This window comes from Toxotes jaculatrix, chromosome 22 (assembly GCF_017976425.1).
Source record: "Toxotes jaculatrix isolate fToxJac2 chromosome 22, fToxJac2.pri, whole genome shotgun sequence".
NCBI classification, from domain to species: Eukaryota; Metazoa; Chordata; class Actinopteri; family Toxotidae; genus Toxotes; species Toxotes jaculatrix.
Window position 1 is genome coordinate 7887891 of NC_054415.1, and position 20044 is coordinate 7907934.

At 41.9% G+C, this 20044-nt stretch overlaps 1 protein-coding gene across 3 annotated transcripts in view; it reads right to left on the bottom strand.

Annotated features, from left to right (window-relative positions):
* wnk1b (WNK lysine deficient protein kinase 1b) overlaps positions 1–20044 on the bottom strand; it is an 82624-nt gene that overhangs the window by 41485 nt on the left and 21095 nt on the right. For all 3 annotated transcript variants that reach the window (XM_041030374.1, XM_041030373.1, XM_041030375.1), the window contains exon 3: positions 3243–3415. In XM_041030374.1, the coding sequence (XP_040886308.1) occupies positions 3243–3415 (173 nt within the window). The remainder of the gene's footprint in view (positions 1–3242; positions 3416–20044) is intronic.

A 20044-nucleotide genomic window follows, 5' to 3' on the forward strand; every position in this document is an offset into this window, starting at 1 on the left:
GAGTCGACTATGTTCATTTAATCAAGTGCTGGACCTAAGTATCATTCTAAGATACTTGAACTTGAGTCTTTTAATTTGATGCTACTTTATAATTTTACTCCATTCACATTCACCAGGAAATATCGTAGTTCTTACAACACTACATTTATTGACAGCTATAGTAAGACATTACTCTGCAGACAATGTTTTTCACTCATCATGTGATCAATTTATGAAATATAATGCCTTGATGCATAGGATGCAGACCCACCATCATTAAACCAATGCCCACAGAAAGCACTGAGTGGTGCTTTCTCACTGCGAAGTCAGCTGACATAGGGATATCTGCAACAGCATCCAACATACCCTCCAATACAGAGGACACTAAACGCCAGTCAGGCCGGCAGGCAGCATCTCTGCTGACTGGTGGAACCAAAATAAACAACGTTCAGTGCATTCTCTCCGCTGCACTTAGCATAGGATGAACTAGCTGTTTCAGGATTATCGGTCATGCTACATGGTTCACACCGGGTATAAAATCAGTTAAAGTTGTCACGGGTGCTGCCATCTATCATTTCAATGCAGCGGTGCCCTGCAATCTTAATACTATTAGAACATATCAAATGTGTTCTCCTATTGTTCAGTCCGAAAGAAAACTAACACACAACAATTAAATAATCATAGCAATAAAGCTGGAAGTTAATTTGTCAGTTCTTCAGTGTCTCCCCTGACTTTGAATGAGGATTTTGTCTCTTATATAGGCCACCATTTCTCTCTGTCCTCAGAAGTTATATGAAGGAATTTACTGCAGCAAAATATCTGGGTGGATTCACATATTCTCATCAAGAGTTTGCCCTCAGGGCCTGGAACATGTTAACCGACAGAAAATAATCTTCTGGGGACTTTTTAAGTTAACATACCCCAAAATCCTTTAACTTTAGTGTTTACACTGAAACCTTTTACAGCCTATCCGTCTTCCTCACATCCACCCCTGTTCCATCACATTCCATTTCTCACTTCCATTTCTACTTCTCATGTATCTCTTAAGAAATAACACCCTCTTTTCCGCTTCCTCCTTCTGTACCTTCCTTCGCTTTACCTACCCGTACTCATCTACCTCGCCTGTCTCCTCTGCTTTCTTTCTCTCCCTCTCTGAAGTCAGAACAGTGCTGACAGACAAGTTAAACCCTGTGGCATGCGATGGTGGACTGACACTGAACAAAGCGTCTCCTCCGCACACAATCACTCAACCATGCCCCTCTTTTCAACACACATACCTAAATACATAGATTTGTATTTGCACTTTCAAAATGTGCAGATATATATGGATATATAGTATGTAAACAGTACACACAGAACATACACACATAACCTGATTACCATCCATACACACAAAAGCATTAATAAAACACACACATACAAATGCAATAGCAGCCGTACACAAACATGCCTTTCTATCACCTCCCCTGTCTCACACACACAAACACACAGCCAAGGACACACACACACACAGATAAGGGGCCTCTAATACTCTGAACCCACGCTGGTCAGTATTTCCATCCTCACTATATCCCTCCTTCCCTATCGCCATCTCTCACACTTTTTCCACCACTTCAGTGGACAAGAGCCCGTCTCCTTTCTGAGTATTCATCTGGATGAGGGCCAAATCGCTCCACAGCCTTGAATCTGTTCATATATGTACATGAATGCACTAAATGACAAAAAACGAATGAAACCAGAATTTAAAAGTGAATATTTGCTGGTCTATGATTGTAAAATAAGTTACTGACTGCTGGTTGGACAAAACTATTTTTATCTGAATATTCAATTCACTCATTCATTTTTATTTTTTACACTGCAGGTAGTAGAGAGCAGGAGGGGGCTAGAAAAGCTTGGTTAACCTCACTTCAGTTTACTGTTCAACTTGCTGAATAGTTGCAGATTTCAGAGCATCTGCACAGTTGCTGCATTTATTAACACATTCATGAAGCTTCTTCATTCTTCCACTGGAGGGAGCTACTGTCCTTGTTAGTACTGTGCTGCTGGATTAATTCTCTCTGTGGTCACAGGTGGGTCATTAGTTTGTCAGTCAGTCTGCCTAGCTGCCTTTTAACGGGACATCTAGTTATGCATTCGTTGATCTGACATGTGCATCTCCAGCCTCTTCAGCTGATTGTCTCACTATCTGCTGATCTGCTTCCTCTTTCTGTCACTCTGATTAAAACTATCAGTGTGGTCATCCATCAGTCTGCCCCCCTCCCCATGCGCCTCGTTTGGTTTCTCCCTGTCTGTCTGTCTCTCCGTCAGGAATGAGAGGAATCTGCAGCAGAAGCAGCAGCTGGCAGGGTGCAGGTGCCGATGTCCCACGATGCACTGCATGGGGCACGCCGTGTGCCACTCGCCCCGCATTTAAGCTTTTATTGTTTCAGGAGCTCAACAATCGCTTTCGCATTCACAGTCGAACATCCATTCTGTACAGCAGAGAGACTGGCATGCGGTCATAGCACGGACAATGACGGCCACAGACACATCAATTCTCCACAGTGAATTCAGGGGAGGGAGGCAAAGACTGAGGACAGAGACTGACAGACGCCCCTGTTATTGATGTTACACATGTACAGATGTACAGTTTGTAACACATAAGAACAAGCCTACCCATGATTCATGAGCTTTACCAGCTAATTCTGCGTATTTGAGGCTAAAATCGGGTGAAAATATGCTTCAAACACCATAACTAGGAGGAGGAATCGATAGTGCTACAGTACAGAGTGATTGTGCAGTGAAATCATTTCATTCTTTCAGGTTAGAAAGGCACTCAGTCACATAAATACAGTACATAACAGACACACTGACACATACTGTACATACAATGATTCAAGACGAACTAGAAAACCCACTAACAGCTGCACTCGGCACAGAAATCATGCTGGGATGTGAAGGGCTTATGACACAACTGTGAAAGGCTATTTCCAGAGTGCAAATACAGAAATGTGCAAATTGTATGAGTGCATATGTATGTGTGTGTGTGTGAGTGTGTGTGTGTGTGTGTGTGTGTAGATTTTACATTTCAACAAAAAACTGGAGGTGAGTCATCATCTGTAATGACAGTGCCCTTCAAAAGCAAAGGGGGGGAAACAGGTGATGGGTGATTGACAGTGTTAGAGTGTGTGTTTGTTGTGCATGAGCACCAACAACACTGCAAATTTGTGTTAATTTCCTAAATTGTTATCAGGGAAAACTGATTTTATCTCTCGTGTACTCACGTTTTAAGCGTGCCAGATGTCATGAGCTCAGTGACCAGAACAATACATTTCTTTCCTTTGCATGGTCCCTCCCACGAGTCATAGAAGCGGACAATGTTAGGATGCTGGAGACCCTTCAACATCCCGGCCTCCTCTTTGAAGCGCTGTCGCTCGGACTTGGACAGCTTACGATCCTACACACAAGACAGAAGAGGAAAATTAGTCATACATCCACAACACAAAGGAAACATTGTCAATCTAAAATCTTGAGGGAAGAAGATTCTACCCAAACAAAACATGCTGTTTTAACAGTACAACACAATTATGGAGAGTGTGATTACAATCAAGTCAAGGAGGAAGAGGTTTGGAGGGGTGGAGAGGAATTCTAAATAAGAGAAGAGGAAAAAAAATGGGAGGAGAGGAGAAGTAATAAATGCCTGCAAAGCATGAGTCCAACTATGGTTTGACAACAAGACACAAATCATCTTTTATATCTAACACCGATGCAGGTTCTAAATGTGCTATTAAAATACAAATTCTGGTGAACTATGAGACCAGGTACAATCAGAAAATGTCACCGTATTGCATTAAAACACAGCTGCAGAGAAGGATTTGGACACAGATGAAACAATACACTGTCCTTTCATCTTAACTCAAAGCAACCACAAACATCCATTACAGTGAGTCAGTATTTTGATCTGTCCTTTTTCTTTTACAGTCCCTGCTTCATTTCCTTGTGAGGCACTTGGTGACAAACTGGTTTATTAAAATGATTTATAAATAAACTGATTTGAATTCACAGAAGAAGCTGCTGGTGTTTTATTTATTTATTTATTTATTTGAACTTTTACACTGTAGTGTCTTCCTTGTCAGTGCTAGCTGTGCAGACAGCCATGTCTCTCTTCTGGTGCATTATGGTGATTATTAGCTGTGGCCGTGGACACCCAGTGAGAGCTTGACCAAAACAGGCTAAGAAAAGAAAGTTACAGCCTACATTCTTCCATCCTGTGGAAGACTAGCTTCTTAGAAAAGTCCAACACATATACACACACAGAGTTTAATGGGCATTCCAGCTCTACCACTGAATCCTCAATAAACACAGATGCAAAGGGCAGTGTGCACAGGTTTGATCTTGTAAAGAAGTGTGCTTGTGTGTGTATTTGTACATGAACATGTGTAAAAGCTGTCAGACAATCATTTGTGTCTAGCCTGTGTTGTGAAGAGAAAAAAAAAAAACCTAAACAATTCATTATTATTTTTTGTTGTTTTAGATTACTTTGCATTACTTTTTCTACTTTTAATTAAACAATTATTTATGGTCTGTTGAAATTTGAAGGGCTATATATTTAGTAATTTATGAGAATTTGTGCTGCGTGTGTGTGCATGTGCTTATTTGCTTTTGTCTATGTGTGTCTGCTCATTGATGTTTCTAGTATCTTCATCAGCTCTGTGTCTAACCGTAGCTGACACATCCAGCACATCACTGCCCCAAAAATAAACAAATTCAGAGTAAGGTGATGAAACCTGAATACTCTGAGGATTTTAAGTCCAAATATGGTTGCAACTTCCTCTGTGACTCTAAATTATTAAGTTGTTCATCCCAAATATAAAGTCTTCACAGCTAACTTGCAGTTACAAGTAGGCTGCACCAGAAATACTAATAATAATACTACTAAAAAAAAAGCAGGTTAAAACAAATCTGAAAGAGGTGTTTCAATTAACCTGGAACAAACAGAAATTTGTGCTTTGAGAGCAAATCGTGACACACAGCCAGAACATTTCATAATGTCTGTGACCCTTTTAGAGGATGAAATTACAGGCAACTGAACAGACAGACTGGTCTGCAGACAAACACAACAAAGAGCAGCTGCACTGACACAGAGGCTGGGCGTGTTGAAGTATAGATGACAATAACTCAAACACAGAGTGAACGAGGAGCATGAAGAAATTTAGGCTGCATTTAAAGAAGCAACAGTATTTTTAAGGTGACGCGAGATCAGACGTTGGAGGTTAGACACCTACTCCTGCAACATTATCAGGACTATCACCATGGCAACCAGTTTTAAAAAGAGGTCCAATGAGGAGCACCTTGACTGTTTCATTGTTTCATTCAATAAATCAAAAACAATCTGGCATCTTTCAAGTACACAGATAAAATGTTGTGAATGGTGTCCTTTTTTTTTTTTAAATAGCGCTGCATTGTTTCATTCGAGTATTTCATTTGAATATGAATTACACTAAAAAACAAACGCATCCAGTGCATTAGCGCGAACCATCCGAGACAAAGAACATGCTCGCCATCAATCATTCAAATGGTTTAAAGCTACACTCCCTGATTTTGTAACAGAGCCACAAAATACCCCCCCCAAAAAAAACACCCACTGCACCAACCAATCAACAACTCAGCACTGAAGATTCTGCCCGGTCACGGTGAGTCTTTTGAAATGTTATAAAGCTATTAAAAACCTTGTGAGCTGCTTCAGAGATTAGGACAATCTCTGAGGTGATGATCTCATATTGTCATATTGTATAACCTGGGGCCTCATCTATATCATATGACTTACGGACACACACACACACACACACACACACACACACACACACACACAGAGCGAGAGAGAAAAACTCTGAAAGCTTCAGTGTGTTTCTGAGCCCATTAATGTGTGTAGAATCTGTGGGTCTAGGTGTGTGTGTATGTGTGTGTACTTGTTCTTACATCCCAGTGGGGACTTTAACGTGAATGTACACAAACCCAAGGGGACTCGCGTCACCATGGGGACAAAGACGGAGGTTCCCCATGGGTAGAGATTGCTTTTTGACGGTTAAGACTTGGTTTTAGGGTTAGGATTAGGATTAGGTTTACGTTAGGGTTAGACATTTATTTGAGAAGGTTAAGATTAGGGTAAAGGGCTAGGAAATGCATTATGTCAGGGACTGTTCCCACAGGGAAAGTGGAACGAGTCTGTGTGTGCGTGTGTGTTTTAGGTCCCATATCAGCTTATCCCTTCATCCCACAGCGAAGCCTTTCAGTGATGATGGCCCATTAGCAACTGACACACAGAAACATCCGTGTGAGCTCACTAACCCTTACTCCCATTCTCCCTCACTCTCCTTCGTTTGCCCGTTATGACCACGTGACCCGTGTGGTCACATGACAATAGCCGTAGGCCACCTGACTGACTGGAAGCCAACATTCCATTTCCCGGCAGCACTTAGAAAAGACCCTGACCACCCATTTCGCTGTTAGACACCTCCCTCAGGACACTAGAAGATTACTTCTCCCTCTGTCTTGCTCTCTTATTGAGTGTGCATGAGTGTGTATGTGTATGTGTGTGTGTGTTTGTGTGTGTATGTGCCCACAGATGCGAGCAGACAGCAAGTCTAGGGGGGCTTCCTAATCATTATTAATGTTTCCTTCTTCATTCTTCTGTATAAATGGGTACACATCTCCCACACACACACACACACAGTATATGATTTATCAGATAGAGTAAACACAGATCTGGAAGCCACGTTTAGTTCGTGAAATTGCTGCGATGACGTGGGTATTTAAAGAATTAATTTGAGCCAAGTCTTCTTGTTGAGAGTGGTTGTTTTCTTTCTCTCTTTCCCCCACTCTCTTTATCCCTTCTTTTCTCCTCTGAGCTTCAAAACATCATGAGACTTGAATTTGTCAGACTCAGAGAAACCCTCTCACTCTCCATCCAAGCCTCTCTCTCTCTCTCTATTTCTAATACACACAGGCTCACACAAACACACACCTAAGCTAGACAAGCCTATTCACTCAAATCTGCAGCTTCTTATCTGACTCACACTCACACACACACACACAGACTTCTTTTCGACATAAGGACTTCTCACTCTCTAAGCCCTGCATTGCTTACTCACTATCCTCCTCTCACCTATCTGAGGACTTGAAAGAAGCCACCTATACATCCCTGCGTGAGTGACAGTCAGTTCTAAGTCTGTCTGCCCTATTTCTGCACATACATACACCCACATACAACCAGGCAGCCAGACAGGGGGCAAGAAACTGAATCAGCAGTGTTAAAGCATTGTGCAGCTTCCTGCAGAGAGGCTGAAAGCCGAAACCCTCTGATCAACTCATCTAGTCTGGACATCCCACTGTGCTTTAACACTCTGTGATCATCTGCTCTGGTCTGCTGCACCCTGGCGAGTGAGCAGCACTCACAGCACCAGATGGACGGAGGTCGCAACAGAAGACAACACCACGAGTGCCAGAAAATTCAGAATTCAATAAACACTCTGACGTGGTAAAAGAAGAGTTCCTGGGCACAAAACTCACAGGATGTCGTCCAAAGTGCTTCGTTTCTCTCGGGGGCAGTGGAAGACTAAATATAGCATAAATAATTGCATATGATCCCTCTCTCATGCTTTCCATTATATAATATGAATCTAATTTTTGTTTACAGAGGGAACAAAACAAATCCAGAATGGAAGGATGGGAAGGAAACTGTTCTGTTTGACACACTGGATGGTAAATTCACAAATCATCAGGAACTTTTATTGTTTCACAAGCGAGTAGGTTTTAGATCAAAGTAAGTCCCGTTACCTGGGACTGGTAGAGTTTACAATCCTACCACAGAAGTGCTTATCAGCACTGAGAACTGAGATCCACTTATTTCCTTGGGATTCTCACCAATTTCTGCTCTTGTTTCTCAGGAAAAACGCCTGCAGGACTACCGAAGTTTCAGCACGCACATGCTTGTGTTGTGTGCATTCAAAACAGGTATCACCTGACCTTAAATCAACATCACTGCAGTAAGAGAACTGGATCATCTTTTCACCTGCAGCAGTTTTTTTCCAATAACTTTTTCATGTTAAATGGCAGTTTATACTTCAGCTGTGTGTCCTTTTAGACTAAATGAATAAAATTAAAATTATTAACCATGCACACACAATTCAACAAGGGGCTTAATCAGATATGCAGACCTCCTCTCCAAATCAGAACAGTAGGGCTGGCTGCAGAGCAGCATTCAACAGATGAAGCATTGAGTGCACAAAATACCTGGATCAAAATCCTTCAACTCAGTTTATGCACATTAATTATGGCCATACATTCAAAATTAAACACACATCATTGTACACAGGGATGTTCCACAGCTGATTACTGTTTACTTGAGTGATATTATTCACCCTATATGAGTAATATTACAAATATAACACACATATAGATGTGTTACATGCACCCATGTGACCAAGATGAAAATCAAGTTAAGAAAACTGCGTGCGGAGCATAAAAAGTATGCTCAGGGTCAAAGACACTGATGAAAATGATTACTTAGGGCCAGTTCATGAAAAGCTTTTATTGCCGAAAGCATTTAGAGATGATTTAGTTTAAAACCACATGATGAAAAAGACACAGGCTCTGCCAAGGTCTGCAGCTGCACCCTAAAATACACGTTGTACATGAAGAATACAATAAAGAGTATGAGAGGGAGAGTGATAATTTAAAAAAAAAACCTATGAAACATTTTTCTTCCCTGAAACCGAACATGACCTAATAGTTTTGCCTTAAAATCATTATTCCAACACGTAGCAGAACAACTGGCAGCATCGTTTTTTGTCATAATCACGTAACCTCTTTTGGGAGCCTAAATAAACTATAAACGTTTTATCCCAGTTTCTCCAGCATCTGTTGTTGAACGAATCTGGTTTTCCTCTGTGCAACCTTCACGTCCTGACCCACATTTCAGATGAATATCGATGTGTAACTTGAGAGAAAAATCAGAGCCTGTAAATCTTTATTACATTAAGCCTCTCGGTTCAGTGAATGAGCTGATTTGTTTCTATGTACAGTAAAAGAACTACAGTGGTGGTGGATAGGGGCTCATGGTGGGGTCGTGTGTGTGTGTGTGTGTGTGTGTGTGTGTGTGTGTGTGTGTGTGTGTGTGTGTGTGTGTGTGTGTGTGTGTGTGTGAGTCCCAGTGTGCTCCATTAGTATGTAGCCAAAGTGTCTCTCAGACCCCCCACACTCTGGAAATGCTCTCCTGCAAAGAACCACAAACCCCCTACAGCACACACACACACACACACTCATCTACATACCTAACATGTACCCAAAAAGACACACATATGTACATGTTTCGCTTGCGCACACACAAACCCAAACCTTTCCAGTACCCTCACCACAGCTTGTTATGGTTAGCCAGCATGAGTGTGCGAGAGAGAGAGAGAGCATCTGTTATGAATAAGAATGATTGAAAAGTGGATGAATGAGCTCCAGTAAAAAATCATTTTATGAGACGTTTTAGCTTATTGCACCGACAAAAACGAAGGACACACCAAAATCTGAGTCTGCTTGTTCACACCCTCCTCCTGTATCCCCCATGTGTTTGCTTTATCTTTTTTTGTCTTCTTCTTGCTTCTCTTTCCGACTGCCTCACTCGCTCTTTGTTTCTCCATCACCACCCGCCCTCCCTCCCTCCTTCTTTCCTCCTAGTTAGGAGGTTTTTGGTTTCCCCATCAATCACCACTCTACCTATTGCAGTAACCAGGGCCATGTGTCTGTGTGCATGTGTGCATGTGTGAACTATAGTCTGACCTGGTTGTGGCTGAAAATCTGTCGTTCCCGCAGAAAATGCGGTGAGACACATACACTTTGGCTTCCTTTCCATGTTCTTTGGAAATATAGTTATTAGTGACGTGTTCATTATATTGTTTGTAATGTTTCTGTTTACTTTTTTGCGAACAATGAAAGCAACCATGTGCTCCACAAAGTACGATGAGGTATCAATCTCCTATAGGAGGAACGTACTGATTATCTTTTTTTGTGTGATTTTTAACAGACGCTATGAACAAACTCATTCATCAATAACAAGCCTTGTGTGTGTGTGTCTGTGTGTGCGTGCGCACATGTTGTGAAATTGTGTGTTAACAATAGGTGCCATCTCAGCCTGCCACTCACTGTGCACCCCATTGTCTCATCTCTCTGTGCTTGGCTGTGTGCGCACACGCACACACACACACACACACACACACACACACACACACACACACACACACACACACACACACACACACACACACACACACATACACACATACACACACACACACACCCACCACCAGACACACCATGCGCCAGTGCAGTCATTACCCTCTGCTCTGCTGGTCACGCCTCATCTCCCATCCGTCCTCCTCACCCGTCTCCTCACTGCTCCTCCCTCCATTTTCCTTTCTCCTTAATCTCTCTCACTCCTCTCCAATCGTTTCCTATCTTCAACCCACTTCTTTCCTCTTTTCCATTCACGGGATTCCCCCAGAATACAAGCAGGATGCATTTCAAAAATGGCCTCCCTCCCACATCACACCCCACAGTTCAGCCACTTGATCCAGTCATCCTGATCCAAGGGTAATGACAGGAAATCTGAGGATAATGAGTGGAACTTCTGGTGTAAAGTTCTTCCCCTCTAAAGTGTTAATCCTTAACAGAACAGCACACCATGCACAAAGAATCACATTATACCTGGAATATCCCCAAATTTGGAGCTAATGAGTGAAATATGGTGCCATGCCAGACTTCCAAAGTTCACAGAGACAGCTGCAGGAAAAACAAATGATCAACTTTAACATTTATACCACCTTGAAAACACAGAGCTGCTAGGACTGAGTGCTTTGGTTAAAACACCTATGAATCCGTGACCTTCAAGCTACAGGACATTTTTCCCTCATTCTCAAACGAATAATCTAATACCAATCTAATACCCAAATCCTGAGTCAGCTGAGCAAACCTGTTCCAATATTCAGGCCTCTAATAAAGCTAAAGCTCTATTCATTGACTGTGGTTTTGATTGAAATGATTAGAAACAAACAATGGCCTCCTTTGTCGCTCATACAGGAAACAAAGATCCAATGAAGTCACGTGAATCAAACAGGGATCCAAAGTTTTATAGTTTTACTTTAGAAGCCTTTTTATTATTTGCGTCAGCTTCATTATTACATTAGTATTAAAGGAAGATTATCAGGAGTAATCTTAAACAGAAGGTCTGGAGGAGTGTGAAAGTTCAGGGGATTCAATGTAATGAAGTGAAAGATTTCACGGTGGAAATAAGTTGTAAACAAGTTGCGTATGGACCAAATGCTTGCATGCAAGAGCATGTGCTACAATGTGTGTATGTAAGACAGAAAGAGACAAGTAATATGTGAGAGAAAGCACAGGATATCACTAAAAAAAAAAAAAAATTTAATTCCTGTGAATTAGAGAGAAAATAATTTAATCTATTTCTTTAACACTGATTCTAAATAAACAACATGCCTGTTAAATTCTTCAAAAACAAGTGGCATCTAGTAAAACTTTGTGTACATGTTTTGCATGTCTTCTTTGATTGATTAGGCAGTAAAATGCTCTTTGATCTATAACAAAGATTAATTGGAATCATGAGACACTCGGACGTAATGACCGTCATATATCAGCAATCCTGTCAGCCTTGAAGGGACCAAAACGTCTTTGAACTTTTAAGGATTTGACCCTTTGCAGAGGAGGCCACATCGTGCCACTGCAGTGTGTGTGTGTGTGTGTGTCAAGTGTGTAAGTCGAGTATGTATGAAGCAGTTGTGTTTCTGTGTGAGTATATGTAAGACATTTTTTTTCTATGTCTGGGTATGTGTGTGTGTGTGTGTGTGTGTGTGTGTGTGAGTATATTTGGGTGCAAAAGGTTGCAGCCTTAATATAGCGTACATCCACCTGCCTCTCTGTTAACACACCATAAACAAACAGATCACGCAGAGACTGATATGTTGATGGACACAATCCATTTCCCATATGTCAACAGCTCAGACATTTAAATGTTCTTCACTATGCCTGGATGAGTAACATGTCTAATGATTAAAAAAAAAAAAAAGACAGCACTACTGAACAAGTGTGTATGGAAGCAAAAAGAAACATCCCATACGCTGTAGGGGGATCATGGATAAAATCCCTGCTAAAGCCCACTAAAATACCAACAGATGCTACTGGCAGAAGTTCATTACCAAGAAACATTATATATCCATGCCTGTGTGTTGTTAAGTGGTGTGTGTATGTGTGTGTGTCTATGTGCTTTTGTGCAAGTCCCCCTGGATTCCACAGGGTGTAAATGACGTCTTATAGCGAGGCCCTGACACTGTTACAGTAACTGATGATCTAACAGCGGGTTAAGGGCCAGTGTTCGAGAGAAGACGAGGGCTGTCCCAGAAAAACCGATTACATAACGTGGGAGGACTATCCCTTTACACTCCATTAAATGCAGGCCTCCACTATTAACGCCCAAGCTGAACTTTAGCACTTCTCAGATTTCACTTTAAAGAGCATCAACAGCCATAGGCATCCAATCACATAGCAGCACTCTGTGTCTAATATAATGCTGCAAACAACATGGATGCTCTGATGAAGCAAACAGCTAGAAGTTACACTAAGTGTGTGTGTGTGTGTGTTGGGGGACTCAAACGGAGTCTGATCCATCCTAATGGAAGCTCTGGAGGTGACAGAATTAACTAATCAACCATTTTTACTTTAGAAAGAGAGATAAACGTATTATTAAAGGTACACTACGGAGTTTCGGACAACTATTATGTTGATGAAGCAATGTTTTGATGACTGGGTCCCCATTTTGATGGCATCTTGTCTGCGTATGAGCATGCAGGCCACGGAAAGTACATTCCTGCTGTCCAGCTCCAAGATATTCTATTAACTGACAACTGGTGCCGGTAATGCAGCAGGAACCGTAGCAACGCACCAAAAAATATGAGGAAAGAATCAAAATATATATTTATGAGGAACTAAAGAGATTTTTAGGTCACAGATGGAGGGGAGAGTACAAGCAAGCAATTAAAACTGTGCGTTTTAATATTTATGCTCTGTCAGCCTAACAACCACTTTAGTGAGAGTAACCAACTGAGTGTTTACATGTAGACAGAGTAGCTTTGGCACAAACAGATACTGACTCTAAGAATACTACACACTGTCAGTGATGCGTGTGAGTGTTTGTGTGCTCGTGCTTGTGCAGTGGTCTTGTGTTTAACTCCTCTGCAAGCTCCTGAGGTTGTCCGCAGATTAACAGAAACCCTGAAGAGACGCACATAATGTATGAAAAAGAATACACAAACAGTGCAAACCCACGTGCATGTGTGCATAAATACACAAAGACACACCACGCCACACCTCTCACCTATACAATAAACATAAAAGAGGGATTAGCTAATGTCAAGAGAACAGCAGAGAGGGAACGAGACAGCGGGAGAGCTGGAAATGAGTGGAAAAGGAGGTGAATGTGAACGAGAGGATGAAAAATAAGTCAAAACATCAAATTTATAAATCACCAATACTTTTTCTTCCCTCTTTGTCTCCTTCATATCTCTATGGTCCCCTCTGTCGTACAGTCTGTGTCTCTCTGCCCTTTTCCTCCCCTCGCCGTGGCCTATATTTCCTCGGCAGCTGGTTAGTTGAGACGAAGGAGAGGAACTGATTTAGGCTCCAGCTCTGACAGGGTAACTAGAGACGTTAAACAGATACAGGCTACCGACAGAGCCGTGCACCAGAGGCCGAAGTAATCTGTGACAGACAACTGGACGGGCTCCAGAAACGTCCAGCAGCCAAACAGACGTGTGAGTGTGTGTTGGTGTGCATGTACGCTGTCCGCTGTATTTGTATGTGTTTCTCTGTGGGTCTCTCTCTGATGACTGACTGCTGTTTTGTTACATGCAGGTTTTGGGGTTAATTTGTTCCAGATGAGAGTCCATTACAGCCAAAGCGCACACTGTTACAAGACATTAGCCTAGTTTTTCTTGTACTTTTGTCTCTATCGCACTGTCTCAGACACACAAGTGATTTGAAGCAGACATGTTTAACTGAGAATGTTAGAAATCATATCCAACATTAGAGAGATACCTGACGAATGAATTCACTTTTCTTTTAATTTAAAAGGCCATAATAAATGCACAAGTAATGATGTCACATTTACAGATGCAGACACTGTGCGCAAATGTGACCGACAAAACAGGGGTGGGAAGTGAGGAGGAGGGGTGAGAGCAGTGGTGAGGACGGAAGTGAGGTTAGAGGAAGAGGAAATGGGCATATTTGTCCTCTGAAGTCTTTCCTGTTACGATGACACACAGTGCAGAAATGTTCCACACATTACCTACTCCTTCTCACTAACAAACAAGCAAAGAAGTACCCTTTTGAATAATGGCATTTCACAGAAATCTCAAGGAAACATGACAAGATAACGGTTTCCTTGACAGCTAAAGTCCAGCCAACTGTGTAAGCAGCAGCAGATCTAGATGAGGAGACGAGGGGGGGGGGGGGTTGGAGAGAAGGAAAGATGACAGGAGAAAAGACGAGAGGAGACGAGCAGAGAAAGGACAAGGGAGGCAGAAATGAAGGTCGGATTATATGACACAATGATGCAATAACTGTGAGAACATCATGTACACACACACACACACACACACACAAACGCTTGCGGTGTAGGGTTACTGCAGAGGTGCCTGTCTGTCTCAGTAATGCCTCGCTGAGAGACAGATGTCAATGTCACAAGGACTGAGTCAGTCTAACGCTTACATCAACTAGAAACACACACTGCCTTTGTCAAGGAAAATCACCGCTTCACAAACACACTAGACAGTCAAGGAGAGATGAGGCCACTGCTGGATGAAGACCCAGTTATCCTACTTTAGATTTTCTTTTGCTGAACTGAAACTTCATCCTAGACCTTGCAAGAGTGTTCATTGAGTGAATAAGTAAAAGAAGAGGAAGAGAAAACTGAGTAGTGGGAGGCTAGAAAACTGTGAAGAGACAGGAAATGAGTGAGGTGAGGTTCAAGACCTGCAGGAGGAGAGGATGAAAGTGAGGGAAATATGTGAGGAAAGTAAAAATAGGAGGGGACAGTGGGAGGAGGACAGATGGGAGAAGAGCAGAAGAAGAGATGAGGAAAGGAAGATGAGAGGAAAGTAGAAGAGCGACAGATGTTAATGGCTGATCAGAAGCACAGAGAAGGAAAGCTAAAGGGCCTGAGAGAGGGACACGATGGAAGATGGGATTTGAGGAGGAGGAGGAGGAGATGGCTGAAGGGGGGTGGGCGGGGGGGAGATGGCTGAAGGGGGGTGGGCGGGGGGGAGACAGCCCAGATAATGAGCTGTCAATTGAAACAAAAGCAGAATTGCAGAACTAACTTAATAATGAGTCTCATTCTCAGGAAAGATAAGTGTAATAATGACAACGAGGCCTCGCTAATGAGACTACCGCACCAATTCACACACAATGTAACAACCTTTTCCTGAGCAAACTATTATACCCTGATAACCACGAGCCCAGAATAAAACTTTTAACAAAGACACTTTTATAAAGGAGAAAGTTAAAAGGTTTATTCATAAAGTGACAATCAAAATCGCTTGTTTAAAACATAAAAGGCACAAAATTAACTTTTTTTTAAGTTAGAAAGATTTGTCCTCATTATATTGCTGCTAATTTCTTTCACCAGGCCTCCGGACCAACTACTCACATAATCTTTTCTTAAAACTATATTTAAGAAAGTTTAAGAATTCACTGACCATATCATAAAATTGGTAATTAGTTCCTGCTGAATGTTGTTCTGAGACCCGAAGCCACATATAACATTTCACCTTATGACAACAGGCTTTAAAGTTACCTTAACACAAACATTAAAACTACTTTTTTTTTTTTTTTTTTTTTTTTTTTTAAATCGAGGTCTCACCAGAGTTCAACCTGTGACCCATTTTGTGTCCCATCCCAAAGCTTAACAAGTGAGTTTGTTATTTCACCTGCCTCTGTTTTGGTGTAATGGTTGGCAGACGTTCTTATGAGGAGAGAATTTAGATAATTACAATAATGTACAGCTCTGTCGCCTCTGAAAGGAAACGCTGTAATTAATCACAAAGTACATCTGGCGACAATTAGCTTTACAAAGCCTTATACAATAGCCGGGCTCATACTGCTGTCACTGTGCACACACACAATCTTTAAGCATCCACGTGCACACACACTCAGAAAAAAAAAAAAAAAATCCTTAACTCACAAAGGCAAGAGTGCACACACACATGAACTGTAACAAAACCTCTCACTGTGCCTATGCTCTATTTCATACCTGAATGTGGTACAGTATAAAAGATGTTCGACTTTTTGTCTTTGGAACAATGACAACAATGAGCAATGATCATGTGATTTCCAAGCCTAGGTTAACACAATTACTGCATAAAATATCCATACAATGAAGCATAAGATGACCTAAGGGTCAGGCCAAGGAAGAAAGAGACACTGAATAGGACACTGATCCTGTTCTTTTCTTTTCATGTGTCAGATTCTTCGAAGCACAGCATCAACCGCCTGAAGATAAACTGAGCAGGGCTGTGAATGATGCTGGTTTGAATTTCTAGTAGATGAGGTGAGAACGTGATGGGCTACCAAATCTTAGCAATGACTGCTGGCAATGATTGTTGCATCAGGTCATCAACACACATTAAATACATGACATAGGTCAAAGCATATACACACTCCTGGATGGAAGCGGGGAAAAAAGAAAAATCTGGAAAAGTTCGTCCAGCAAAGGGGGGGTAGAAAAAGAGGGGGTAATGTCAACAGAAAAGGCTCTACTAGGCTTTCTGGCTGAGATAAAAACACACAAAAGCACGTGTACACATACACAAACACGTGTTGCATCACGCAACTGGAGGTTTATGGGAGGTCAGAAAAACAGGTTGAAGCCAAAGGGAAGAAGAAAGTAGGTAAGAAAGTTCGAGAGTCGGGCAGAAATAGAGTAAGAGGTAGGCAGGCACTGTACAGTACAAAGACACAGTCGTGTGTGGGTGCACGGCTAAAGGATGTGCTGCTCCAGCAGGATGTTTGCATTGATGAATACATTTGGTTTTTCAAAGCCAGCTTCACTTTAACTGGCTGCCTGTTAAAACAGCTTCTGTGGGAAAATACACTTTACGTGACAACTGGCAGCAATTCAGATTCACTCACGGGCAAACCCTGAGAGGGAAGAGAGAAGCGAGTGCGCTACGACATGATCCATCAGAACCACAGCTTCAAAAGGCTTCCCATACCTGTCCATACTAAGTGCTGTGCCAACACATACAGCAGCATGTGTGCGTGTGAATGTTGTGGTTGGAAGTTCGGGGTAAATCATTAATTTCTCTGATAAAAACCTGAACAACACCCTCTCTCTATCAGTCATGTTCTGAAACACTGTGACACTTATGGAAATATCAGAGCAGGGCTATTTATCATTATGGGGCTCTCTGCAAAAGGCACTTAGCATATCACGGGCACAGGGAATCAAACTATTCTAACTCCAGCCTGCATTTCTGTCTAAACCCCACCCTCTTAAAATATTACCATCATGATTCACCCACTGAGCAGGGAATGCAAAATCTGACGTGATAGCAGATAGTGCAGATAGTCCTTTACATTTCTAGCTACACAGCCTCATAGATGAGGAGCAATTAAAAAAGAAAAACATCAGTGGCATGTTCTCGCGTGGCAATATGGTGTTTTGCTGGGTGCAAACTTGATAGAAGGACAATGAGGAGGTGTGTTACCTTCATAAATCTTTCACAAGGTACCTGTTAAATTGCTGCTGTTGTGCACTGACATAGTTCACTGACAGGTGCTGCTGAGATTCTGGACAATAAACTGCCATCACCTTGATTTATATCAATTAACAATGTTGTCATAAAAATAGCTTTTAAACGTTGTGGAACTCCAGAACTTGTGGAGTGATTGACTGCATGTGTGTCTTACTTTACACTGGGAGTCATCCACAGTCTGTCTACCTGGATTAATAGTCACGGTAGAGGCTAACATGGACAAACTCAGGAGCGGAACTGAAATTTACCAGTGCTGTAAAGTTTTCTTACTGAATACCAAACCATCTGCCTCATCAGTTCACCAATAACAAAGAGTGATGAGGGACTGGCACGCACACACACCATCCTCTGAAATCAGCACAGGATATCAGATATGATTCATGTGCTGGGTGAGTTTTTCTCGTTTCTTCTTCTTCTCCTTCTTCTATCTGTCTCTGCTAATCTATCATCATTGAGAGGGTCTCCCCCAAAGGACCCCTTAAGTGACCCAAGTGCTGACCCTAAATCTGACCTCAGACCCCTCTACTCAATGGAACCTTCAGTGCTTCTCCGTGTGTGTGTTTGTGTGTGTTTCCAAGCATGTCAGCGTGTGGATGCACTGACGTGGACGGTTGCACGTATGCTTATCCCACCTTGTGTCCATCTGCATACACTGGTTAAGTTTACATAAATATGCATATCTGTGCCTGGCTTTGTGGAAACGTGTGTGTATACATCTTTTCATATTTGCAGTTAATGTGACAACCACAGCCTCTGTTGTCTATATCTGCTATTATGGATATAAGATATTTTAACTGATTCAAGAAACTGATAATCAACAAACTGTTTTTTTCAAATTACCTCGCACTGATATCCCACATCTTGCTCACATATTAATGTTGTGAAGTTTCCATTAACAAAACACCTTCCTGCACAGACTCCTCAAACAAATACAAACAAACAGTCAGCAGCACAGTTTGCAAATAAAACTTTTATGGAATTTATTTTTCCTAAGGCAATCGTCTTCCCAGCAATTCAGATCACTCCTCTGGTTTACTACTGAACCTTCGTGTTGTAACAGCTGATAGAGACAGACCTCACTTTGACCCTGCAGGAGAGATCTTTCACTTCTGAACAGGTCTGTGTGCCATATACCTGTGTGTCTCAGTGATCTGCAGAGATTTACTTGCTAGCTTCAGTTTCATACATTTACCTTCCCCATGCAACCAGCCTCTTCTCTGTTTAACCACTCAGCAGTTGTAGGAGAGAAGTTGGAGGTTATGTGGGAGTTTGAAGAGGAGACTGCTTGATGAATGGAGGCCATGATTGTTCATGGCCTCTATTCAGGGAGCATACTCACACACACAGAGTTTACTGGGGTGAAAGTAATTTGAATATGATCCAGATGCCGTCATGTGTGAAGAGAAGATTAAAGAAGAGAAGAGAAGATTAGAGGAGCAGAGAGGAGAGGAGAGGAGAGGAGAGGAGAGAAGAGAAGAGTCCGGTGAGAAGACTAGTGAAGGTAAATAAGAAGGCAGAATATGAAACATCAGAAATATGAATCATGTGCTGCTGCTGTTGCTGCTGCTGCAGCTAACACCTCCAGCCCACGAGACTGCTATTTATAGACAGAGAGAGAGAGAGAGAGAGAGAAGGAGAAGGAGAGGGAGAGAGAGCAAACAGATAGCAGCAAGGAAGACAAGTTCAGAGACAAACAGCATAGCAGAGAGTAGACAGCAGGAAGAGCAATGAAAGACTGAGGAAAAGAACAAGAGACAAAAAAGGAAAGAAGTGAAGGAGTGAAGAGAAAAAGAATCTGTTAAAGGGTGAGAGTTGCAGACAGAAGAGATAAACAAAGAGAAGAGTTGGAAAGAGAGAATGAAGAGATGGACGAATGATTGTGCACCAGACTGAGAAAATACCAGGGTCAAACTGCGGTCGTCTGGAGGATGACTGGAATGACAAACCAGAAGTATAAAAGAAAGAAAAACTAAGGAAAGAGCAATATAAATACACAAAACCAGGCAGTGAGGCGGAGTAGCTATTTCCTGGGAACTGCATGTAATCTCACCCTGACACACGTGTATGTACCTGTCATAGAGATGAGTGATGGGGCAAGGTCATCCGCCAACAAAGAACATGAGATGACAGTATGTTTTTGACACAACCTGTTTCATTTGCATCAAGACTAAACCTGCCAATTAAAAAGTGTTGTCATAACTGACAAGCTTATTTTT